The sequence below is a fragment of the Pteropus medius genome, unplaced genomic scaffold, assembly GCF_902729225.1.
Source record: "Pteropus medius unplaced genomic scaffold, Ma_sr-lr_union100, whole genome shotgun sequence".
NCBI lineage: Eukaryota > Metazoa > Chordata > Mammalia > Chiroptera > Pteropodidae > Pteropus > Pteropus medius.
In genome coordinates, this window is record NW_024349796.1 from 14,012,268 (window position 1) to 14,039,223 (window position 26,956).

The following is a 26,956-nucleotide window of genomic DNA, read 5'->3' on the forward strand; positions in this document are numbered from 1 at the left end:
CTGGTGGGAGACCACCTCCTGGGTAGAACGGCCCAGCTCCTGCTGTTGATACAGCGCATCTTATTTACGACCCGAAAAATTGCAAGCTGGAGGAGGGCTCGGTCTTAGCAAGAGAGAGACCTCAGAAGCATCCACAGCGCTTCCAGTGAGGAATGTGCTGGATGGGATCATCAGCTGATACCCCTGGAAAAAATGTCCCCGAGCGTCAGGTTTTATTGTTGCTATAATTCTACAGCCAGAGGCCATGGCAGCAGCCCCGATACAGGTCCTAAGAGGCCTATTCACCATGAGTTTGTCATTCATTCATTCATTTTTTTGTTCATCCAGGTTTAAATTTTTAGAGAAAGGCTTATCTTCAGTATCACCTTACAGTCTCAGAATTACAGGGTGAAAAGGGGAAATCAAGGTACAACTTGGAAGCATTTGAATACACTGGTTGGAAGATTACCATCTCAAGATGTTTAGACTGCTTGACCTCTGAACCTTAAAGGAACTTTATCTGATGTCACCTGCCATGGCTGAAGGAAGCCAAATCCTACCCGGGCATTAGACTGACAATGATAAATTGGAGAGCATGGTTTTCGGATTTCCATGATCTTGAATTTACATTTTACCACATTCTAATTTAGATCAAGGGAATTTTTACTTTTAATTTTTGCCTGCAGATTTGGTGAAAGAGACTCTAAAATCGAATTCAAGGCAGCTGTACATTGACTCATGCGTCATTTTGTTTTATGCATTTGTTCCGATAAACTCGACTGAGCCATGTGCCTCAATATAATTTGAAATAGGAAACAGAGTCAGGAGAGAATTTGCATCCTCAGATAGAACCGGGCTTGGAGTTAATCTGATGAGTATAAAATCTGACCCGTTTCAGCACCTTTTGGTGACAATCTAAACCGCACACTATGGACTGAGGTAGATAAATCAAAGGCGGTTGGGGCGTTAGCCGGACAGTCACGAAAGAATCTCCTCTGTGTGTGTGTGTTGTGGGGAGCAGCCCCTCGTACTTGGGTTTATTTTAGGGAGTGCTGGGGAACGTGGAGAGAGAACTGCTTTTCGCTTTGCCTCTCATTTCTCTAAAAAACGTTCGCTGGCAAAGTAGTCCCGGCTGCTTGTCCCGTCTCTTACTTGCTCCCAAAGGAGACTTGAGTTATCTGATTGTTGATGGCACCCATGGTCTCTGTTTCTCAACTGGATATAATTGATCCACTAAAGGAAGCAATGAGAGGCATGAATCCTGTTCTCTGGTACCAAAGATTCCTGCAGGCGGGCTGGCCCAAGGTCTGGACTTGGGATGGAGCAGCAAGGTCCTTTTATCAACAGATCCGAAGTCACGTTATCCAAATGGCTTCCTCAGTAAGAAAGCCGACATTTTCATCTCCATCTGAGTCTGATTTCTCACAGGGACCTTAACGTGAGAGGGGCAGAGAAGGGCGTTATTCACTGCTTCCCTGAACATCGACACTCTCCTCCGTGTATCCCGTGTTGTTGTCTCAGCTTGGAGTGACTGACGCCAGAACCCTCTCCCTTCATGTCGTACAAATGCCTAACTTTTGACTGGACTTAACCTTAATTTGCACTTCACCATAAAATAAGGAATATGTGGTGGAAAGGCCCGAAAATTGAAGTGAGCCTCACCTGGATTGGAATTCTGGATCCATCACGATGTTAACGTGGGCGCAACACGCCATCATCTCTGAGTTCGTTTTCTCTCTGGAAGGACTGTCTTGAGTATTAAATTAGACATATACAAAAAGGACCTAGTGCTGTACGCGATACAATTGTTGTTCAACAATAGATTATCCCGTTAGTATTAGAAATAACACGTTGAACAGAAGCAAACTTTTGAGATAACAGGTCCCAGTTTTTAGTGCCTTACAGTCAATCTATGTTCATTCTTTTTCATTTAGTCTTGTTCCCTAAAGAACGAGTAACTGGATTTAACTGAAGAAGTTTTGCTTTATTTGTTAAATTTTTTTAAAAAAAAAGATGCAATGTAAAAATCTTATAAAGAAACATCTCATAAGTGAAATTCATAGATTTCCTTAGTTGGGAACGTTCTAGTCTGTGCTCCGTTATTTCTGGTACAGGTTTAAGATCTCGTTGGGTGGCCCAGCTGTTCCCCGCCATACATTACAAATGCCGGGCGCCACATACTTCTTAAATTCGAAAGCCATAGCTCTCCCCCTGTGATCCTGCTCAAGTTAGTTGAGGCAAAAGAAGAATGGAGCCATCCACCCAGCTAGGCTTTGCTTCTTCCAGTTCACAAGCTTTCTGTGGCTTACGATGCGGTCGGTAACTGGGAGAGCTCCACATAACCAGCTCATTGCATCTGGGTTAAGTGTGTACAAAATTGTAAATATTGGCAACAGCCTCAGCTGAGAGGAGGCACCATGTTTATTCAAGAGTATGGCATGAGAGCAATCCAGCTTCTGGCACATGATTTATTTCTTAAGGCCAAAAGTCAAATGACCCACGTTAGAAGCTTTTTTATTAAAGCCTCAGGCATGTAGGGCTTCTTTGATTTTTAGAAGAAATCAACGAGAAATGTAGGTGAGTAAAGGGGGAGAGAGTAGAAAGGGTTAAAAAAACAACCTCTCGTAAACATGAAATCAATTTGAGATTTTTTTTTTAATCCTTGAAAGAGTAATATTACTGGACCGAACGATATTCTGTCTATAAAGAAAACACTATACCACTTCTCAAAGTATTTCTTAATATGCATCTAAAGTTTCATTGTTAAAGAGTCAAATTTTCCAAATCAGAGAGAAGTATTACTTCATGGTTCCCAAGTTTCCGATCACTTAACATATGAAACGTTGACGTTTAAGAGTCAAACGCTCCAAGTGAAAAGCATCTGTTTGATGTCGGTGAGGCCTCTGGCAAACTCCGTGTTAAAAGACTCTCTGTGCCGCTCTGAAAATGCATCACTTTATAAGAAATCTGTGGGCTCTGACACACTCAGGGATGAGGTCTGCTTCACAGACTTATGCGAGGGGACCTGTCTGCCACACCTGGCCCTCTGGGCGATGAGAGCGACAGATTTTGAAGTCTAAATGAACACACAGCTTCAGGTTCAGGCGCTGACCTAGATACCTGTATTTTCTTTACATTGAGAACATACACTCTCAAAAGAGTTGACTCTCCTGGCCTTTCTCACTTTATACTTCTTTTCCATTTCTGGAAGAGAAGATACCAAGTTGTAAAAGATACAAGGAATTAAAGCTGCTGAACTATTAATTATGAAAGTGGCTGAGTGCTTAATTATGGCATATGGATTTTGAGCCACTGTGGGGCTAGTCGATTTGCACAGAAAATGCATTCAATGTAAAATGTTGTGTTTTGTAGTTGCTTTGGGGCTTGAAGACTGTAGTAAAAGCGGAATATCTTACTCAACATGGAAGAGTATTGTGATGATTAATTAGACACCTAAAAGTAACACACTTCTTTAAGAAAAATGTATTATTTCCCTACTATAGAACCTTTAGATACTGCAGATAAGCCCAAAGAAAATGAATCCCACCATCTGGAAATGACTACTTCTGTACACATTGATTTTTCTTATACCGCAAATTCACAAACTTACACAAGTATGTATGAGTGAGTCTGTTTAAGAAAAATAACATGTACCCCTTCACATATCATTCAAGATAGTAGTTTTGTCACATGAAACATCAGAAATGTCATTCAAAATCTCTCTCTCTCCCTCCCTCCTTTTCTCTCCCTCCCATTTTCTGGGATGTGTGTGTATACACGTATTCATTTTAAAGGTTGCATAATATTCTGTTCTATGGATATGGATAGGCGCCATCTTGGAATATAAGACAAGCCAGACCTGCCTCCCGCAGTTCTTTCAACAGTCAGAATCTAATAACTCACACCACTAAGCATGAGCCTCACTGTGCTAGAGGCTGGCGTGGCGAATTTTACTTCTGAATATTAAAGAAAAACATTGAAATGAAAATTTATAAAGAAACCATCACCGAGACAGATAACTAGATGATCGGCAGCGATTTACATATGTGCTCAGGCTGCTCATCTACCTTATCCCCTTTTCCTCCCACTAAACGAGGTGTCTGGGTTTCTATGAGTGTCTACCTTTTTAAAAAACAAGCTGCATCATTTCATAAACAGTATAAAAGTTGAACCAATGTACTGTATAACTGAAACTAATAAAAAAAAGAAAATAATATAACAAATGTCATTGTATCCACCACCCACAATGAATAAATGTTAATATTAAAAAAAAAAAACTAAACTAAAAACCAAAAAACAAACTACACACTCTCATACACACACATGAGCGTGAGTAGGTGTAATATGTGGCTTATTTTCTCTGGCGTTTGGCCTTTAGAAAAGTGGAATCATCTTGTTTGTGGCCTTCTTTCAACAGGCAACATTAGGATTCATGCTGCATGTAATTCATTCCTGTGTAAGATATCATAGTTTTAAAATATCCTTTTTATCCACTCTGATGTTGACAAACATTTGAGTTGTTAGAGATGTGTGTGTATATGTGTGTGTGTTGGTGTGTCACTATTATAAATACCACTAACACGAATTCTTGTGCATATCTCCTGACAAATGCACAGAAATATCTAGGAGAGAAAATACTGGATCATAACTTATGCTAATATCTGACTATATGATAAAATGTCAAATTATTTCCCAAAGCGGATTGTGCCCATTTACGCTTCTACCCAAAATATACAAACATGCACGAAAGTCCCAGTTTCTGCATAGTCTGACGCACACTGGATATTTTTTCCGTGTTTTTTCATTTTCCCTGCCCTTGGAGAAGGTAATGGTGTGGCACTGTGCTTCAGTGAGTATCTCGCCCAAGACGAGGGCAGCTGAGCACCTGTTCGTAGGTTTATTAGACATTTGGATGTTTTCTTTCGTAAAGTGTCTGCTTGTAGCTTTTACCCATTTTCCACTGTTTTTGTTGTTGTTGTTGTTGTTGTTGTTGTTGTTATTTAATTGCAGGAATTTTAAAAACACATTCTAAGTTTGTTATTAAATAAATTGATGATGAGTATTTTCTCCCATTCTCAGACCAACCGTTTCACTCTGCGTATAGTGTCTTTTGTTGAACAGAAACTAATTTGTCTCGTTCGTTTTTGCTTTTCATGTAGAGGTCACGTACATCTTTTATTCTGTTTATTCAGAGACGCGTGTTTTTTTGATGCTGTTGTAAATGTAGTTTTTTAAATTTAATGTTCTGTTTGTTTACTGCTCAGGTATAGACATACGATTTGTTTTTATCAATCTGGGGTGCAGCAAACTTCCTAAAGTGACTTATTAATTTAAATAATTTGGCTGTGAATCATCTGGGTTTTCTTTGTTTAAAATCATTTCATCTCGAAATATTACAATTTTTTTCTTTCTCTCCAATTCTTATGCCTTTCATTTACTTTTCTGACCTTGTTGCACTAATTGGGATCTCTAGTCTGATGCTGAATGTAAGTTACAAGAATGTCAACCCTGTCTGTTTCCAGTGTCAAGGAGAAATCTTTCAATAAGTCACAATTAAATAAGATGTAGATATTTTGTAGATGCCCTTCAACAAATCAAGGACGTTACCTTCTATTTCTAGATTCTTAGACTGTTTATTACAAATGGATATTGAATTTTATTTTTCCGTACCTATAAAGATGATAAAAATGAAAAGAAGTATATGACTTTTTTCCTTCTCCCTTAATGTGATAAATTGCGTTGATCAGTTTTTAAATTTTAAACCCCATTTGGTCGTGATGTACTGTTCTTTTTAGGTATTGCTGGATTTGGTTTGCTAATATTTTGTTTAGAATTTTCCATCTATTTTTATAAGATAAATTCGCCTGTAATTTTCCTTTTTGTAATGTTCTTATCAGGTTTTTCTATCAAAGTTTAATTGCATCATAAAATGAGCTGGGAAGTGTTCTTTTTTTCCTATTCTCTAGAAGAGTTTTTATAATATTGGTTTTATTGCTTCCTTAAATGTTTGTGAGAATTCACAAGTGAAACCATCTGGGCTTAGAGTTTTCTTTGTGGGGAGGTCATTTAATAATTGATTCAATTCCTTAATAGGAAAAAGATTATTTTGATTTTCTCTTTATTCTTATGTTAGTGTTGGTAAGGTGCGTTTTTCAAGAAATGTGTACATTTTATTTAAAAATTAATAGACGATTTAAAATTATTTAAAATTTTCAAATTTATTGGCATATAATTATTTATAATGTTCTAGTATTTTATTTTAAATATCCGTACAAAATATAGCGATGGCCCCTTTTGCCAGAAGGCTCATTTGAGTTCTCTCTCGCTCTCTCTCTCTCTCTCTCGCTCTCTCTCAATAATCAGTCTTCTTAGTCTTGCTAATTTTCCTTTGGAAATACCCAACTTTTGGCTTTGTCGATCCTTCGGATCACGCGTTTATGTCTCATTAATTGTTGCTCTGACCTTTATTATTTCCTACCCTCTTCTTTGTTTGGGTTTAATTTGCTGAAATTCGTCTATTTCTTAAAAATAGATATTCAATTTTCGATGTAAGTCTTTCCTCTTTTCAGTATATGTATTTAAGGCTACGTGCTTCTGTCTTGCACAGCTTTAGCTACATTCTACCAGTTGTCATTTTAATTACCATTTAATTTAAATCGTTTTTCAATTTCCATTGTAGTTATTCTTGATCCATTAGTTAAGAAGAAGCATATTACTTATTTTCCAAACATTTGGAGATTTTCTGGCTATCTTTTTCATTGTTTTCTATTTTAATTCCATGGTGATTAGAAAATATACTGTATGATTTCAGCTTTTAAAACGGATCAAATCTTGACTCAAGGCCTGGCATTTTGCTGATTTTAGTAAACGTTCTGTGTGCACTAAATCAAATGTGTATTTTGTTTTTATTCTGGTTTATTAATTAGATCAAGTTTCTTAGTTGTCCTTTTTAGATGCTCTATAGCTACTGATTTTTTTTTTTTTTTTGGTTTGGTTTGCTTATTCTATTTCATCTGTTTCTATTTTCTATTTATTTGGTCTTGTCTCTTAGAATACCTGATATTTTATAAGAAAACTTGAGAAATAATTTGGTGCTTTAGATGATCTTATCTTTCTTCAAAGGGTTAACTTTATTTTACCAGGTACTTAGCCTAGGTAAAGATTACCATAGTCCAATCTTATATTAAGCACATTTAATTAGTTGGCAGTCTTTGTGAGACTTTATCTATATAAACTTGATTCCTAACACTAGTATGGATCCCTTAAAGGGTCTAAGTGAAAATTTTATGTTTTACGGCCTAGAGCCAGGAGGGTTAGGGGGAAGTAGGGAGTGATTGCAAACACATATGGAGTTTTGCGCGGGGTGATGAAAATGTTCTGAAATTAATTATTGTGACGGTTGCATAATTCTGTGAATATATTGAAATTCGCTGAGTACTTTAAAGGGATAAATTGTATGGTGCATGAATTACATCTCGATAAAACTGTTACATAAAATTTTTAAAAAGTCACCTGCAAAAGAATGTAGAGGACCTATCTAAAATACCGCGAGATAGAATAGAGTAAAAATAACACCTGTAGAAAAATTATAACCCCCCAAAATAATATCTAGTGAAGATATAAGTTCATTCTCCTTTCAGAACAAGAGAGAGTTGAGCCTGTGCAAAGGCCAGAGAGTAGACACGTTGCTGGTACGTCGCCAGCTGCTATAACACCTCAATCCCAAAACACCGTGGTGTCTCACATACAGCAGAAGATTCTTTATCGTTCATGTAAAAATCAGAAGTGGGTATACTTGGTCAATATGAGTATGTACGTATCAGGGAGGAATGCTTTTCTCAATGCAGTGATTCAGGGACAAAAGTTCCTTTTATCATTCGTTTATACTCTCCCTTACAACCTCATTTCAATCATCCATATCCAGCCGCTTTAGAGGAAAAGGATCAGAAACCTGCCTTTTAAGAGTATTGGCCCCTAGGTAATAAACATCACTTCTAGTTGCATGTCATTGCTGGGAACTATTCATATGGCCATGGCGATACGGAGAGCTGAGAAATGCAGTTATTTCATGAATAGCCACTTTCCAGTGACGATTCTATTACACTGTTGGAGGAACAAAATTTGGTGGACTATTCGATATCACCTATTTGACATATCTAACAAAAATTTTCAAACTAATAGTTATATGCTAATCAAATAATGAGCGAACCAGAAAAAAAGATGTTAAGATGGAGATTATAGAGAAAGGAAATAAAAGAGAGTAATGGAATTTGATGCATTTAAATGGATGAAGAATGTAGTGCATCTTCTTAAAAGGGACTTTGGAGAAGGGACTTACTATAAGAAAATTATGATAGAACTTTAGAACTAAAATACTTATATTAGAAAACCTTAGGCGGTTGGTTAATTATTATGTAAAGGTAATTTGAATTCGTTTGGAGAGGAGAGGGGAGAACCAAACATACTCTAAAACTTTTATCTTTTTGGAATACAAGATGTTAAGGGAAAAGTAGTTTTGGGGGGATATCGGTGTATTTTGCTGAAGACAATAATTGGTTTTATTCTTTCACATATTCCAGAAGGAGTGTATGATTATTAAACTAGAGACTGAAATGTTAATGGTATTAGAAAGAAGCTCTATTACTCATTTGCTCATAACAGCAGAAATTTTTTTAAAAGAAAGAAAAAGAGGAAATGAATTAAAACAAATGATAAAGTTAAAATATTAATTATTGCAGTAAGTATAATCGATTTGAATCCTCCCATTAGAAGTCAGAGACAGATAGGTATTAAGAACAGCCCCAAATGTATGCATTTAATGGAATATACTTAAAATAAAGTGAGAGAACATTTCATATTAAAGTAAGGGCCAAAGAGATTCCAGGCAAATGCAAAGAAAATCAAAGAATGGAACTATGAGTGTTATACAAGGGTTAAAAAGATTAATCAAGATAAACAAGGACATAATAAAGTGCACAATAACATTCAATATCTATATGCACCAAGCAATACAACAGCTAAATAACTAAAGAAAAATGATTTGAATTACTTGGAAAACTTGATTGGAAAATAAAATAGAAATTTCTAGCACTGGAAAGACTTAGTAGGCTCCAAACAGTACTGGCATAGAGGAGTTGAATAATATAATAGACAACTTCATTTAATACATGTATGTACATAGAGAGAAAAAGCTTTGTATTCTCAAATGGAGACAGCATTTCTTTGAATATCCACAGAACATTTGTAGAAATAATTCATGTTCTTGACCACAAAGAAAACTTTAATTTTAACTTTTAATTTTCACTTATAAAAAAATAGATCCTATGCATCATCTTATTTGATCATAATCATTTAACAGATAATTAAAAGGTAATTTTTTTTCTTTAAATTACTTAAGAGTCGAAGTACTTTCTTTGGCATAATAAATGTGTGGGAATTAAGACACACGATTTTCAAGATCCATGGATAACAAAGAAAACATCAAAAAGGACTATAAAACGATATATAAATCAATGGGAAATAGAATACTTTATAACAGAATCCATGGGGCTCAGTAATAACTGTATTCAGAGGAAAAGGAGTAGCTTTAAATGTCTTCATTATTAGAGAAAAAAGATAAAAAATAAAGAAACTAGCTATTATCAAACCCTACGTTAACGCAGTAAGTAGGGAAGACTCAGAAGAATTTAATTACATTTGTACATAGTTATTGAAATGACCTGAATGAGCCTGTACACCAGTCAGGGGTCTAGCTTTACAACCTAAGTCCCACACGGTCCTGTTTGTGATTTGACACCACCTGGTGATGACTGTCTGCTTGTATATCGCTGAAGAAAATGGGGAGTCCTGTTGCTAACTGGAACTCCAGGGCGGGAATAACAATTCAAGGGCTATTATAGTTAGTTGGTTTCATTTCCTGAAGCTGATTCAGGGAGAATGTGCTAGGAAATTACTGGTATATGATACTAGCTACTAACTCAGGGAGAAAAAGGGGCGGGGTGGAAAACGGTGGTGGAACAATTTCCGAAATTCATGGTAGAATAAACTTGAAACTGTTAATAGTCTTTCAAAGTTATAAGGACGCTAATTTAATCAATCAGACTTAGTTTAGTCGTATTCATTAGTTTTCACATATTCCAGTTTCTAAGTGAAAATAATCATTTGTGCATAATAGCTTCTTTTTCCGTTGAGCTGTCTCCCACATTTTTCTTTTCTTTTAATCACTGTTCTACTTATCTCCAGAGCCAGGATCTTTCAAGAGCCAGCCTATATCCAGGTCTACACCACACATTATCGACGAAAAGATCAGCGCTGTTTTAACAGTTGAATATTTATTATTGGCAATGAGGTCAGAAAAAGAAAAAGAAATTGGATTTTCAGACAGCTAGTCGGGTGGACAGAGGACGATTTTACTACATCATTTTTTTTCTAGGCACATCTGACAGAGTTCCTGGTCAGTTGAAAATACATTTTTCTTGTAAAGTCCTTTACAAACAGCTAGAAAAAAGCTTATGATTAGTCTTTCATATGTCACTTAGATTTGCACTGCAAAGGCAAACGTGAAATATATTTTCCAATTTAGGATTCATCCTCACCTGATAGGTCTATATCTCTGGCTCCAAGCCGAGCCCATTGAATTCGAGTCTGTCTCCATTGCGATGTGTGGATACGAATGTTTCATTGGCTTAGGGCATGGACAGACTGGAGACCTGTGGGTGGGATTCTGAACTAACCTGGGCCGTTAGATGTTCTTTTCCCCTGTTCGGTTTTTAAAAGGTCAGTCTGTGAACCACTTCAGTGCCCCTCTCTGTTTTCCTCTGCATTTTACGATGCCTGCGTGAGCTTCAGGAGGGAGCACATTTATCGTGCATGACACTCACTTCAGATTCTACTAGAGCAAGTGATTACTACAACTCAGAGGGAAAAAAAAACTGGAAAATATGTCCCCGATATAAAACTGGTCACAGGGCCAAAACGGAAGCGCCAATTATGATTTCAGCGTCTTACACACGTGACTCTGCCAGCAACCTTTTCAACGATATATAGTTTATTGTTGGTTTGGGTGGACATATTAAAAAATATTTATTCTCAAGCGGCCTGTGGTCTTCGTATTAAAAGTGAATAGTGACAGTTTCAGTTCACTTTTGCTAATTTTACTTGTTTGATTCTTAAATGAAGAGTGTTAATGGCGACAAAGTAGGCAAACTGGGGTATTTATAGCACTTTTCTGTAATTTTCTAGCTTAATGTCCCTTTCCTTGATCACACGGATTAAAAGCAGCGAGCCAATCACTCAAGCGATAAAGGCTATTACAATCTTCTTATGCTGAAGTCAGGGATCCTGGTCTCATAAAATCCTTGAAATAAAGAACATAATGCCTGCTCCTACATCAAGAAGTTTTTGAAGAGATGAATCATGTTAAGTTATGATACAATAGATATCCAATAGTCCTATTATATAATGACAACAACAAAAAAATTGCAATTCAGTGCCTGATTGTTGAATCAACTGCATGCGCAAGTATCGAGATGAAATTTAAAAGACCTGGAAGATCAATCGGTCTGTGAAAACGGTCCCTGTTATTGGCTATGTCATCGAAGCATCAAAGTGAATTTACAGATGAATTACTTAATGCTGAAAAATACCACCCCAATTATTCTTTGAAAATAAACTTCAAAGTTTCAGGAAAACTAGTTTTCATATGATGGTCACCTCTGAGCACTGCTAAATCCTGACGTTTCTTCTTAAACCAGTGCATGAATTCTCTCTTTGTGTTTCCTGAACTCCAACAGGACATCTGGAGTGACATAACCAGCGTCAGGACACGGGGTCATTTCTAACATAACATGCTCGTTGATACCTGGACAACGTACCACTTACTTATGTGTATCAAAATGTACCTATCACATAAATTTAGGACACTTTCCAAAGAGCTAATGACACGGAACTTCTGGCCAAAGTCAACAACAACAACAACAAAATAACCTGCCAGCCTCAGCCAACTCTTATCTACTTCAAGTTCAGAGATTAAATAGTTCAAGCCTGGATGAAGCCCCAGTAAACTCAGGCTGTGCCAAACCAAGAAAGCTGACATGTGGACAGGATATGCCTCTGCTTATTTGTTAAACGTGACTGCCTAGGGCAGAACTGGGAAATTGTTATCCCTTAAATGCCTCTTGTGTTTCAGACCTGTGCTACCTCCTTGTGCCATTTATAAACTATCCCTTTGAGGGCCTCTGACCCATTCTTTCATTCGATCATTGATTCACTAAATATCTGTTCCAACAGATGAAGAGGCAGGCTTCTAGAGAATAAGCTCCAGAAAGTAGTTTGCCTAAGATCACTCAGTTGGTTAACAAAGTAAAGAGAAGAGATTTAAAGCTAGATGGATATGACTTCAAAGTCATGTTCTTCCCCCCAGAATCATCTGGGGCCCCCACATATATTTCTGGACCTGATTCTAAATCATTTCAATGGTATTTTCCATGGTAGAGTCCCAGAACGTATTTTAACAAGGGTTTCATATCATTTTCATGGGTAGTCGGGTTTAGGGACACCTAAAATACAATACACTTGTCTCCTATCTCCTAATACAGTAACTGGTCCAACACACTCAATAAATCATAATTCATTTGGCAAGTATTTACCGAGCACCTACTATACCCCTGGCATTGTTACAGGCTTGGCCGTGAACAAAAATGAAGCTCGCATTCTGGTGTGGGGGGCGGATGTGGGTCCCATGGGACAGACAAAAGCATGACACATAAGCAGGTTATGCATTAGATTAGGAGACGTTAAGAAGAATAATAGAGAAGCGGAGGGGAATACATGGGGGCAGCCTTTAGAGAGGGCGAGGGTCACGCCGCGTGCGTGTCTGGGAAGAACAGCCAGGTGGCTGGAACGGCCAGCACAAAGGCCCTAAAGCAAGTACGTGCCTGGCCTGTCTACGAAATGCCAAGGAAGCCAGGGTGAGTGGAGGAAGGGAGGGAGCTAGAGAGAGGCGTGAAAGCTGAAGTCAGAAAGGTAAGAAAGGGAAGGACCAGGTGAGCTCCCGCTGGGTCTCTAAGGCTGTTGTAAGTACCTTTATTTTTACTCTGAATGAAATGGGAAATGATTGACAGATTTTGAGCGAAAGCCGATAAATATAACACAAAGAATTCCACTTTCAAACACCAGATTTTCTAGTCCAGACTCCCACGTAAAGGCAGGTATTTTTCTACATTATTCCAGGAAAACTGTTAAAATTTCTCATAAAAGCAGGCTTCATTATTCTTTAGTCGCCCATCCACTTTATTCGACTGTTCATTAACCAAACATTTATTAAATCCACAGCCTACCCCGTGTTAGGTGCTATGACTTGGCCCCCAAAGTGCTCGTGGGCCCCAGTAGCAGGGTCTGTGGCCCAGGTTGCCTGTGAAGTAATTGTTTATTCCCAGCCTAATTACTTCCATTGTAATTAAATCCTCTTTCCTTTGGCTGATTGTCAATAGGTGACGTAGTCGAACTGCTCACCAGCTCCGTGCCTGTGACAAGCCATGGCTGGCAGTCTCTTCCAAAGTTTTATTGGAGGGAAAAGCATGTACATGGTTTATTTAAATAGAAGGACTGGAAATTATTGGCAGAGAAGAAAGAATATCAGAAATTGGAGGGCTAAGAAATTTCTCTTGTCTCCCGGGATTGAAGGTAGGGAGAAGGAGAAGGCGCCGCTTCGAGCATTTGGGGAGCTGGGGAGACGCATGACTCAAACTAGCTGCCTTTATTTATGTAGTATATATTTTGAACTTATTTTTTTGCTATTGAATATGACAGTGCTTTAGAGGTATAGCAAATGGGGAATGAAGACATACCAAAGGGAAAAGTCTTAACACAGTGACTGATTCTTTTCAAATGATTCAGCTTGAAGATTTCACAGGTAGTACAAATAGTGTGATAATGCACAACGGAACAGAATAATAGTCGCCTCAGTTTTCTTCCTCAGAAGGGATAGAGACAAAACATCTGATTAATTAATACCTTAACTATGCTCTAATACAATGACATTTTAGTGACCACATTTAAAAGATTTGTCTCTGTGCTTTATCTCCAGATCCTTCCATCTCTGCTAACTTTCTGGCATGATTTTGTTTTATAAATACGTCAGCTTAAGGGATGATTGGAGCACATCCTACCTCCCTTATTCAATATTTTATTCCTAAAGACTTTGGCAGATACACTGAATTTTTACTTTTTATACGACCTCTTGATTATAAATATATCATAAATCATAATTATAAACATATCATATTATGAAGAAGCAAAAAATCTGATATAGAAGGCATCCTTCTCTAAATATGTTTCTGCCATTTTATTTTCAAGAATAAAGAAAAACAGCAATGCGATTGCTAAGAGTCTTCGAGGTGCTAAACTATTACCTCCCTAAAGTGACAAAAGTATACATGATTTTTAAAAAATTATTTAGATGAATATATAAATTCTCGGTTGAGGGTTCAAGCTCGACTGAGTGTAAATCTTAATCTTAGATATTGCCGATGGGAAATGGAACATAAAGGCAAAATTCACATCCCACCGAAGTCGCTAACAGTCCAGATGGAAGATCAGCTGCATAAAATCAGAGCGTACACCTCCCTCAGCCAGAGATACTTAGCAGCCCCGCAGCAGGGGGAAACTAGAGAGCAAAGCTCACCCTGTCTGTGTATACTCGATGCTGCTGTTTCTTCACTTATGAGGCACTTTTAAATGCCATTTCGTAAAGATTCTGTTGCCTTAAAAAACAAACACACACACACACACACACACACACAAAACAGTTATACCTAGAGGAATTTTCTCTTGAGAGCTTAACTGTGCTAATCCACACAGCACAAATGGAGACGAATGTGTGTTCACTGATTCATGCTTGTTAAAGTGTTTCTCTTCTGAACACAGTTTTTCTTAAGCATTTTTAATACCCCTAAGTAGGAGGCCAGTGCCATGAGATTAAAAGATTACAGTCTTTTTCTTTTCGACTATCTGGCTGTGCATTAAAAAGCATTTGGAAAGTATTGTTGATTAAAGGACCATACAGGTAATTTAGGGATTTGGAATTGATTAGCTAATGTGCATATTTAACATTTTATAAACTGAAATGCTAGTCTCTTTCTTCCCTTACTAGATCCACGTGAAGATCATACTGGCCTGATATCTGATCATTCTCCTCAGCACAGTGATAGGTGGCCACCTGCCAAAAACTGATGCCTAGTAAAGTGCCACAGGTAAACCAAAGGTAAACCTTTAATATCTCTGAGAAAAAGCCTGATTGTAGTGTCGGGAATGAGGTAGATCGTCAGGTATAAAGGAAAAAAAGATCAGCAAATTCTCTCTCCCTAAAGCAACTGTACAACTGAACAGATTTGGCAAAAACGATCCTTCTGGTCATCTGCAATTCTATTAAAGCCATTGTGAAAAACAGAGCTTCATTCATGAGATAGCCAACGAGGGCCTGATAAGCACTGCGCATGTCTGGATGTCTGGAAACGTGAGAACTCTTAAAGTGGCGACCTGAGAGAGATCCTCTCAGAAATACAATGGAAGGTGGTAAAAGCTGGGGCAGACTTGAAAACTGCCCGCACCCAATGCAGATCCACTCACAGAGTGGAAGCCTTATAGACTTGAAGTATTTAAACAGCTCGTGACCAGTCATTGGCTGATAACTAACCTGTGCAGACACAGGGGTTACCTCTAGGAAGCCTAGCTAAAAAAATAAAATAAAATAAAATAAAAATAAAAATAAGATTTCTTTTAAAAATTCTGAGCAGAAACAGTAGCCACACACTATGAGTGATAGGTTTGACCAGTTAAATCTAGGCTGGTTAATTTTTTTTTTTTAATAAAATAAGGACAAGAGGAAGTAAACAAAAAATCCAGCAAGAAAAAAAAACCCTCGGAAGAAATAAAAAGAGATTAGAACCAGAGTTATAATATATTATCTAAAATTTTCTGTAAAAAATTATAAGACATGCAAAAAAGGCTGAAAAGTATGACCCATGCTCAAGGAAGAAAAGAAACAGTCAATGAAAATATGCTCTGAGAGGCAAACAGACTTCAAAGCAGCTATTGTTAACACGTCCAAAGAACATATGAGAGAACCCACGGAGAACATTGATAAAGAAATCAGATCTATTAAAAAGTACCAAATGGAAATTCTAGAGTTGAAAAACACAGTAACCAAAATGAAATATTCACCAAGTGGAGTCAATAGCCAGTTTGAGATGAATGAAGAAAAAATTAGTAAAGTTGAGGATGACTCATTGGTACTTATTCGAGCTGAAGAACAGAGAGAGAAAAATTGAAGAAAAGTTGAACAAAGCCTCAGATACCCAGGGGCCACCAGCAAGCATATCAATCTATGTGGGAAAGGAGAGAAATAAAGGGACAGAACAAATATTTCAAGAAATAATGGCTGAAAACATCCCAAACTTTATGAAAAGTATTTATCTATAGATATATGAAGATCGATGTATCCAAAACAAGATAAACATAAAGAGATCTTCACCTGGACAGAAGAGTCAAAATGTTGAAAACCAAAGAGAAAGAGAACATCTGGAAAGCATCAAGAGAAAAACAAATGTCAGGAGCTGAGATCCCTAACAGATGCGTCATTGATCAAGGAGGCTGGGATGGACCTCAACCCATGAACCTGTTTACCCAGGTTCCTAGACCTCACACAAAGTAGAGGGGAAGACTTGGAGTCCTATTTTTCATCCCGATGCTTTGATGTCTCTTCATGTAAAGCTTCTATCTACATCCTTAAATATTTTTGAAAAATAGATTAATGAAAGAGGATCTATAAATGAGAAAGGCTAATATCCAACTTGACCTTGATCAAGTAATCTCATCCCTAACAGCAGTAGTGATTATTTTGGCAATGTTCTAAAGCATAAACAATCTAAGAGCTTCGATCGAATCCTAGGGAGAATGCCTTTGCATCCCTTTCTCCCAGGAATGACACGTGCAGACAAAAATCGATTCTGGATGGTCTGAACATCAAGTGAGAACAGTATGGCCATGCCTTTTTTTCATATTGCTAGAGTTCAGTGACCCTAGCAATTGAAACCCATCCATATGGGTGGATGGATTACGAGAGCAAAGAGTACAGCTGGTTTCAAATAAAAAGAGAACTTTGTAATTCATAGAATGCTGAAGGTCAAGTCTGTACCTCCTTATTCAACATTAACAAGCAAACAAACAAACAACGAAGTTCTCTGATTTTTTAATACCATGTATTCAGATTTTAGTATATTTCTTTTGCTCTCCACATGAGCTCACTTTCTGGATAATTGGAAAGTTAAATAATTGCCTAGAGAAGGTAAACATTTATTAAAGTCCTTAAGAGGAGGTTTAACTTATTCGCTACAACTGCAATAAAATAGTAGTTTGTATCAACATAAAATCCTTCTTGTATCTCTCGCATGACGTCATGTGGAACTGCCAACACACACATTCTGATGTAAAACATTTTCAATACACTTCATTCATAATCAGAACCCACGTCGTGATATCATTTTCCCCCTAAACGCTGAATAAATAAATATAAATGTGTCGACTTTGATTTATTTGTGTTTTTCTTAGGCACTTGATGACGACAGCTTAGGAAGCTTCAATTTACTGGCGTGATAGAATTAAATAACTCATGACTGAGGAGGGGGAGGCTTTTTCAGTTCTCCACTAACGAGCTGAAGTCTTTCAGTATTTATGCTCTTACTTTGGGTTCATAATATGCCACTGCACATGGGCGTTTCAAAGAATCCGTCCCTTTGGTCTTTCTTCTCAAACAGCATTGCTTCTCTCAGCAAGAGCTATGTCTGAACCCCTTTTCCTATGTCTCCTACGGTGCTTTCTGAATGTGTTTTCTAAGTATCGGTGATGGACTCGATGAAAAGGGATGGGGAAGAACTCGGGTGTAGAATTGGAGCCAGATCTTGAAAATGGAAGGATTGTGAATGAAAATGTAATGAAGCGGGATGGTGGAGTCGATGATTTCGGACACTGAAAACAGCACACCTCGATGCGTAAAAGAGGGAAAGCACACAGCTTAGTAGGGGACCAGCAGGCTGGCGAGTTCATCGGGGGGCGAGAGTGGGGTACAGGAGGAGACCCAGAAACTCTAACATAGGAAACTGTGGCTTCCTCATTTACCTGAGGAACATTCGAAGCATGAAAAATTTAGCTCCGTATTTTTTAGGATCTAAGTGAATTAACTGGCACGTTTCAGGAGGTGGGTTCTACTTCCTGTGTCGAGTTTGAAGGATTCACCGTCTTCCAGAGCAGGCAGAGGGACAGATTTTCCTGACGTCATCATGTGAGATAATCCGTAATGACTAAAAGTTCACATGCCCTCTGCCTATATCCGGCTCTAAAAAAATGGTTTTAATATTAACTGTTATTATGAACTTCATAAGCTATTCTTCAAAATAGTGTAACTGTTTGGAAAGGTAAGTTTCCTTTCTTCGGCGTTATCCATTCGATGTTATTTTTCCTAAATCATTCCTGTTGCCCCATAAATCTAAAGGAAAATATTAGGATATTCAAAGACGGTTTTCAGTGTCTGTTCTCTGTCCTCTCCTCCCCTTCGCTGCCTCTTCACGTCTTTATTTTGGGAAGTTTCTTAGGAAGAGGAATGCGAGACTTTGCTAACTGCTCTTACCCTGCAGCCAACTCTCCTTCATGTCACATGTCCTGGCACCACTCTCTGCCACTCCTCTCTGCTCACCTGTGTGCTGCCTGTAGTCATTCTTCAAATGTAGTCGTTCTTCAAATGCTTCGGAGACACCCCTCCAAAGAATGGGGTCTCCCCACTGATGTCCCAAGTCCCTCAGGGTAAGGACTGTGTCCTCCACCTCTTATGCATATCCAGTGTCATCTCACGTGGTTTAGAAATGATTATAAACTAAATGCACAAGAAAGAGAAAAGCGTTCGTAAATTTTTATTTATTCAGAAACTTGGGCTATATCATATTAACTCTAATCTCTGTCTCCTTAGATTTTAAGGAGATTTTTCATTATCAAGCGAGAGAAGTAAAGTCAATTTCAGAGGACATTTTCTTCTAAAAGCAAATTATAAATCTATCATAAATCTTAAGGATATTTCCATAGAGTAGGTCAAGAATATAATTTCTCGAACAATAAATAAATCAAATGTTAATTTAGAGAAGAATATACTATCTACTAAGTTGAGTTATAGGTAAATAAAACTGTCTGTTTCTTTTCGTTATTAACCATAATAAATATTAAAATAGTGATATAAAATTAAATATAACATATAAATATACATAAATATGTAAATTGAATGTAAATTAAAATATTTAAAATAGTTAACTCATCTTAAGGCTCAGAATTCCAGACTCTAGCTGTACTCTTTGCCCCCAAGACGCTAATCCAACTCAAACAGAATTTTGTGCCCTTGAATTTTATCTTTCTGCTGCTAATTTTTGCTACTTTTTAAAGGGAAAATTGAAGTGTTTTCTTCCAGAGAATTGTAGCAAACAAAAGTAAAGATATTGTCTGTGGTCTGTCATCTTCACTGGTAGAAAAGGGTAATCCTTACGTAATTTTTTGAAACATTTGTGATATGGACTATATAAAATAAAATTATGTTTACTGTAGCCCCCACTTTGGAGCCGGGCAATTTCCTACCCAATTTGCCTCTCGCTCAGTCAATTCATTTTTCAGCCAGGCCCACTTGAAGTCACAAAACCTTAATTGAACTTGCCATTGTGTCTTGGACTATTTTGTGACAATTTTCTGTGACAGGGAAAAAGAGTTGCTAATTCATTGCTTCAGGAAATGAAGGCCTAATAGCCTCACATCTGGTGAATTATGGCCTTCCTGCTCCTTGAGGCAACAGCAGTACACACAGCATTATTTGGAATTAAGAAAAAGCAGCGAAGGAAATCAATTTTTACATTTGCAGTGGCCTCTAAAAAAAAAATAGCGCTGTACAAGCCAAGAACATTTTCTTTATAAAAGCATCCATTGTCTAAGACATAAAATTGAGTCAGCCAGAGGATAAATTAAGCAAAAACCCTCCCCGTATCTAGATGGAAACTCTGACAGGTCACCGTGGACTTGGATCACGTGGTACCGATTCTCGCCCCCGGCGGTGGGACCATGTGTACATTTACCATATTTACGAAAATGCAATGATAACAATCTTCAGAGTCTCTGGGGAAAATGACAACTAATAACTGATTTTGCTTGGAGTGAGGGTCACGTTGTATGCTGGACGGGAAATTCAGTTCAGTCTCGCTTTTAGGTAACGCCTGGACAGGTTCATATCCCAAAGAAGTAAAGATGGAGAGGATGGGGGGCAGTCCCCCACAGGTCACTCACACACAGGACATGGCGGCCTTCGCAATGAAGAATTACAGGAGTTCACACGTAGAAACCGAGATGGCTCACCACAGTCGCTGTCCTGATAATGGACATCCGTGGTGCACGTAAGAGGTCTGGTGACAGTAAACCTAACATCTGAGACGAGCACTCAGAACAGGGAGAGCATAGCACAGCGTAGACCTCGCTCCCGCCTAATCCTCTGAAATCCCCAATTGGAACAATTAGTTTCACAAGGGGTCATGCTCCCTCGCGCTGGTATTTCTATGGAGAGCTTTATGAGGTGGACACGTGTCCGTTCTGATGCGTTTCGACAGCTCCTTTCACCTAGAGCGGAAACTTCTCCTTGATGTTGGTCACTTTTGATGTAGTAAATGGAGCGTAGCTGCAGTGGCCCCTTGATCGCAGATCACAGGAAACAGCAGGTGTTAAGAGAGGGAGAGAGGAAGGGGGAACGAGGCCGTGGATTCGGAAACCATCCTGCTTGTCTACACCCGGGCCTCGCTCTATGCAGCTGGCACGAACAGAAAGTGGGGTTAGAAGCACAGCGGGTTCGGGTCGGGATGTCACACCAGGGTTGGCAATTCCGGTCAGAACTAAGAGATTTGGGGGAAGCACCGCACGGTAGGCTCAGAAGCTGGAAAACGAGAAAGATCAGAGCCTTCACACCTGCCATGTCTGATGTCATTCTTCAGGTGGCTTGACTGTCACTTACTAAATGACTCATGTTCAGGTGACTGCACACCTGAAGGCATTAACAAATTGGCTTAAATCATCGATCTATTTTATTTAACCTTAGCTCTTAAAACCAGAAAATTATCATTGTGATTTTAAAAAATATCCTAGAAAAGCTTTGAAAGTTAATTCAATTCGTTGGCCTATACCCAGGAACAAATTTGGGGACTTCAGATAAGTTAGACTTTTCCAGTTCCACTGTTTTCAAGGAGATAAATAATTTTTTAAAAATGTTGGAGATGTGGGAAATGCAAGATGTAAAATATGTAGCGTGAAATATCGTCTCTAAAAGTTCAAATACGTGATAATAATTTTTCCAATTGTTTTTACATTGATTATCTCAGCTTATCTTTCGGATGACCTTACAAGCTGGCAAATGCCAGCATCCCCCTGTTTCTCGTAAGGAAATAGAGGCCTGGACTGTGTGAGTCACTTTGCCGAAGCTCCTAATGACATCAGAGCTAGAACGTGACCTAACCCTTGGCTCTGTTTCATAAACCACATTGCTGCAAGGTCTCACCCCTTCGTAGGGGACCCAGGCCTCTTTCTGTGTGACGGTCTCCTAAGGTGCCCTGTCATCGTAAGTGGTAGGAAGAGAAAGAGAGAGAGAGAGAGAGAGAGCTGACTATGTGGCAGGCCTGTTCAGAGCACCTGAGTATACGATAATCTATTTAATCATCACAGCTCATAATGTACGTCCATCGTTTGGGAGCATTTTGCAGATGAGACAATGATGCTCAGAGAGGATATGGAACTGGCCAAGTCCATGCGACTCATAAGCGTCAGGGCTGGGGTCTGAACCCAGGGACTTTTGTACCCAAGTCAGCGCGTTTACTCACCGTGCTTTATTCCCTCTCTAAACTTAATAAAATTCCTTTTTATCCCCCTTGCTGTGGAGCACAATCTTCACCACATAAAAAGCACTTGATTAGTGACTTCTGGACTGGGAAAGTACTTGATACCTGCCATTTTGTGTACTTGCCTCTGAGCCTTGCTTGGCTGGGTGTTCCAGCCTCTGCGCTATTGATCTGGGGGCCAGGTGAGTCTACGTTGTGGGGACTGTTCTGTGCACTGGAGGATGTGTTAGAAGCATTGCTGGCTTCTACCCACTGAAGGCCAGTAGTACCCCTTCAGTTGCAAGCATCAAAAGTGTCTCCAGACGTGGCCAAATATCCACCGAGATGGTGGGGGGCGGTCCTGACCTAGGACGTGCAAAGGAGGTTTGGTCTTGAAGGGGGTCTGGCTGGCAGCACCTTCCCAGGAATCCCGTGTTGAGAATGCTCTCACGTGACCGCCTTTTCTCAGTACAGCCTGGGAAAGGAACGAAGGAGGGGACCGTGCATCTTTGCCTCTGCTCCTGGCAGCTGGGAGATGGTGCTCGTTGGAACGACATCTTCGAATCTGGGCAGTATTCTAGCCGTGGCAGAGAGAGGATGGTAGCCAGGTAGCTGAGTAGCTGGGTGGCTGGGGGATTCCTGGCAGAGAGAGGGTTGCGTAGTAGTACCGATGCTCCCATATGGCTCTCTGCTGGTGTATTTTGCATATTCTCAAAAAAAGAAAAGAAAGAAATGTGAAGTAAGGGATCCGAGACGCAGATGAACTGAGAGGTAGACAGTTTCTCCCAGGCAGGAGCCAACTTCCTGGTGATGTGGCTTTGACATATAGCCGTAAGGGATGCTGGATGGAGAAAGTCCAGACTTTCTTATCTTTCAGCATGGACGACATTTTCTGAGTCATCTGACACAAGCAGTATAGGACTTTCCTGATGGATAAGGAAACCCAATGTACTCATTTATTATAACAATGAGGTCATCGGAAGACCCATAAAACTGGAGTTTGCTATCCAAGTTCAAATCTAGTTTGTTATTCAGATAATGGTTCCAAACTTATTTAACAAGCCATTTTTAACAAGTTGAACTTCTTTATAGGATGTTTGTTTAATTGTAGCATAGCCACCCTATCATAAACAGCGTTCTCAACTGAGTAGAGAAAACCAAAGTCAAGAGGCTTATTCAGAGGGAGATTTATACTTTTTTCAACTGAAGAGTTTCATCAGAGATGTAAAAAATGATTACAAAGTCTCTTTACAGATTTCTTAAGACCATATCAGAAGGAGAGAGAGAGAGACAGACAGAGAGAGAGAGAGAGAAATTGGAAATTACAGATAGGCTTGCATCTTTAAGAGAGCTCAAAGTATTTAAAAATCTCATTATAAATATACCAAACATCTTAATTTCTTTCCCTGAGGTGAGGTGGCAGAATAGAATGAACCCTATAGAGACAGATTATTTCCGAGGGAAGTCACCAACGGTGTTTAAAATTTTGTAAACGAATGTCACTTTTATCCCTGCCTGCAACATGGAGTACATGGGCTTTAGGGAGCTTCAGACTGTTGTCCAAATCCTTCTGGACCTTCCCCAAGCCTCTTCACGTCCCCGAACCTCGTTTCCACGTGTAAACATGTAGATAACACCTGTTACATAATGCTTTTGGTGCTTAAAAAGGACATTTTTAAAACTGATTAAATACTTGAACTGGTCACTCAATAAATAGAAGCTATTATCGTCATATTATCATCTCTGATATCTTTATGACAGTTCGTTAGTTCATTTAGACAAGTGGATATCTGCTTTTCCAAGATTTGAAGCAGCATTTTATTTTTCCTGTCAAACTACAACTTCGCCTATTTTCCTGAGATGTATACAGATGGAGGAGGGAGGATGAAGGGAAGATGACTAAATTTCCGTGTAGTATTGGAACCATGTTAAGAAAGTTGCTTATTACTATTACATTAAAAAAAAAAAAAGCATATGTTTAAATCTAGGAAAAGCACACCAACCAATTTCCATAGCATCAAACCACAAATAATTACTGAACACAATCCACTGTGTATCCACTAATTTTTTGTCACATTGACAAAACATCAGTCTACCATTCTGATAATGCTTTGCAAAGAGAGTCCAACATTTCAAAAAGTCAAATAATGAAGAACTGAATGCGACTTTAATAATTAATTTCGTAGGCCCTGCCCATGGTGGCCGAGATGCTGTGCCATGGGATCTTATGATGAGGACCTGCCTGGACATTGGACTCACAGGATGTTATGCAAAAGCACATCTAGCATCTTGTCTTTGTCTGGCGGCCAGATAAAGCAGCACATAGACCATGCACTTAACACTGTCCCCCGTCTCCCCACCTTGGCCTCCGGCATCAGTTAAAAAAAAAAAAGTAATTTTTAGCCCATAAAGATAAAGAGAACCAGAATAAAAGACAACGGTGGATAAAAGTTTCCGATGCATTTTTGAAAACTGGCGAAAGAACTTGGAAGATCTAGGCTCAGCAGAAGTTGAGGTTCAGGGGAAGATTTGAGGCCACGTGTCTTCCCACACTCCATACAGCCAGGCACCCACCATAAAATCACCCTCCCGTCAACACACACATGCACGGAGGGACAGACAGGACCAAAGGATTATACTCCGAGGAAGCTAAGCAGAAGAGACTCTTGCCGAGAGACACCAGAATCAAGGGCCAGCGAGTCCTCCCTCTGCTCCCCGGTCTCTGCCCGATTCTGGGGCGCCAGCCAGCAAACCTGTGCTGCTCCCTCTACACCCCCTTTCCCGCTCCATCCCTGGCAGAAATTAGATTTTTTTTTTTAAGCAATCACAAGAAAAAAAATCTCTAAGTCAACATTTAGGGCTCTTCTGTGGAAAGGGGAGGTCGCCCTTCAGTGGCCCCTGCCAGTCGCCCCTCTGCTCACATGCACAGCGGTCCCGAAAGTGTTTTAGCCACTCCCTCTTAGCTGTAAATAAGTAGACAGAATCAGAGACGCCTGAGGATGATGTGCAATGTGGACACAGAGACCAAAACAAAGAGTTAAAACCCAAATAGACAAAGGTTCTGGACAGATCAGAGTCCATGCAGAAATCAGAAGTAAACTTCTTAAAAAGTTATACTATGTCCTCAAAGATATGCAAAGAAAGTGAGTCCATTCTCTGGATACAGGCTGCAATGAAGAAGGATCAGAGACGAGACAGAGTTCTTTTTCTTAAAAAAATAGAAAAATCGAAATTAAAATAAAATAAATAGAAGGTTATAAGGTAGAGTCAAGGAACTCTCAAAAGTAGAACAAAAAATAGAGACAAAAGGGAAACGAGAGGGAAACGATAAGAAAAATTAAAGAATCGATTTTCAGAGTGTAGCAGCTAACGGGAGTTCCGGAAAGAGAAGAGAGAAAATGAAGGGGAGATCTTCTCGAAGAAGCGATTTTCAGCTTCCACAATTGAAACGCGCGTGTGTGTGTCTCCATCATGAAGGAGCACGTGGAGAACCTGTCCCATGAGTGAAAAAAGACAAAACCCCAGGTAGGTCAAAGTGAGAACACTCGAGCTCTAGAATAGATTCTAGAAGATTCCAAAGTGGAGGAGAAAACAGTCAAATACAGAAGAACGGCCTTGAGTTTCATAACAGCAACTGAATCTTAAAGACAGCAGAACAAAGCCTGAGAATTCCGAGTGACGGTGCTGTTCAACTTAGACTTCTATTTTCTTCCAAACTGTCCATTATATGGATTAAAATATTTACCACTTGAAATAATTTTGTCATGCAGGAAAATTTTTTTTTTGAATTTCCCTTTTGTATTCTTTCTTAGGCAGCTACTAGTTGCTGGAGCAAAACAACAGAGCAAACCAAGACAGATGGAGAGAGATGGAGGGGACACCTGCGGCGCGGGTTTAGAAAACGACTCACCTGGAGAGCGACGGGAGGAAGTGGGGCTCCGAAGAAGAGGTGAGTGGCGGGGAGATGGAACTGATCTGTTGAGCAAATAGCTGGTCGGTAGACCGATGGCGGAGATGTGTTTGGAAAATAATTAACCCTGGATAACGCAGAGTGAGCAGTTTGTCCAGTGTTACTGTCTGGTAAATGACGGAGCTGAGATTCTGACCCAGGCCGTCTGGTTTCAGCGTGGGCTCTGTTACCCAGGACCCACTATGACCTCACGAGGAAGTGACAGTGGTGCATCTTTTTGCCACATCGTTTGGGATGAAACTCTGACTGTCGATATGGTACAAATCTTGACATCACTTGGTTGAGCTATAATGTTGAGGAGAATTACAAGCGTGTTCTCTGACTGCACCCCAAAGGTCCGGTCGTTAATGTCTTGTTAATATCCCAGGGTGCCCACTGCACGGGGGCCTCTCGAGAGCTCTGCCACCCTGAGGCTCTGGCTCCCTGTGGTAGATTCCGTGGTGAGGGGACCTAGGCCCATTGCCTCTGACCATCTCTGTCTCGGAACGTAAAGTTTCAGTCTCCTAGTTTACATCTGGGGTGACACAGCTCACAGGCTGGAGCAGATCCCCAGCACTTCCTAGCAGAGGAGCCAGGAGTGAGAACAGCCTTTCTCCACAGAGTCAAAGCCAACTCCACAGAAGCCAAAAATAAAGGAATCAGGAGAGACTGTGAAACTAGGAAGGTACAGAGCATTTCCGCCAAAGGATGAGTGACTATGATATTATAGAAAAGAGATTCATTTTCATTAGTACACCTCCAGTTCACAGTTGAAACTAGTCTCTCTCCCCACACCTCTCTCCCCTCCCCAACTCTGCAATTTAGGGCAATCATATCATTGGAGTCAGTGTTTTCCTCGTCTGCCACATTTTTTGTTGTTTCATTTAAATATGGAATCAAGGAATTCGCATTGAAATAGAATGTCCTATTTCTTACGGCTGAGAGCCGGAAAGAACTTATCTTTGTAAGGCCGATTACAAAACACGATGTTTTTGTAATATTAATGTTTTTGTATAATGTCTTTCCTACTTGATTTCACCCAGTGACTAGTGACTGGTTATGATGGAGCCACTGGACGTGGGCACATATA

At 39.3% G+C, this 26,956-nt stretch overlaps 1 protein-coding gene across 7 annotated transcripts in view; it reads left to right on the plus strand.

Annotated features, from left to right (window-relative positions):
* The window catches only part of LYPLAL1 (lysophospholipase like 1), a 155,485-nt gene that overhangs the window by 47,516 nt on the left and 81,013 nt on the right, over positions 1–26,956 (plus strand). For 6 of the 7 annotated variants that reach the window (XR_005657384.1, XM_039883398.1, XM_039883391.1 and 3 more), the window contains one exon: positions 25,730–25,866. Coding sequence is in view for 6 of the 7 variants with exons in the window: in XM_039883398.1 (XP_039739332.1) it covers positions 25,730–25,866 (137 nt within the window). In the remaining variant the exon portion in view is untranslated. Of the gene's footprint in view, positions 1–24,103; positions 24,164–25,729; positions 25,867–26,956 lie in introns of those variants that run through there. The other variant, XM_039883397.1, reaches the window with a different exon arrangement.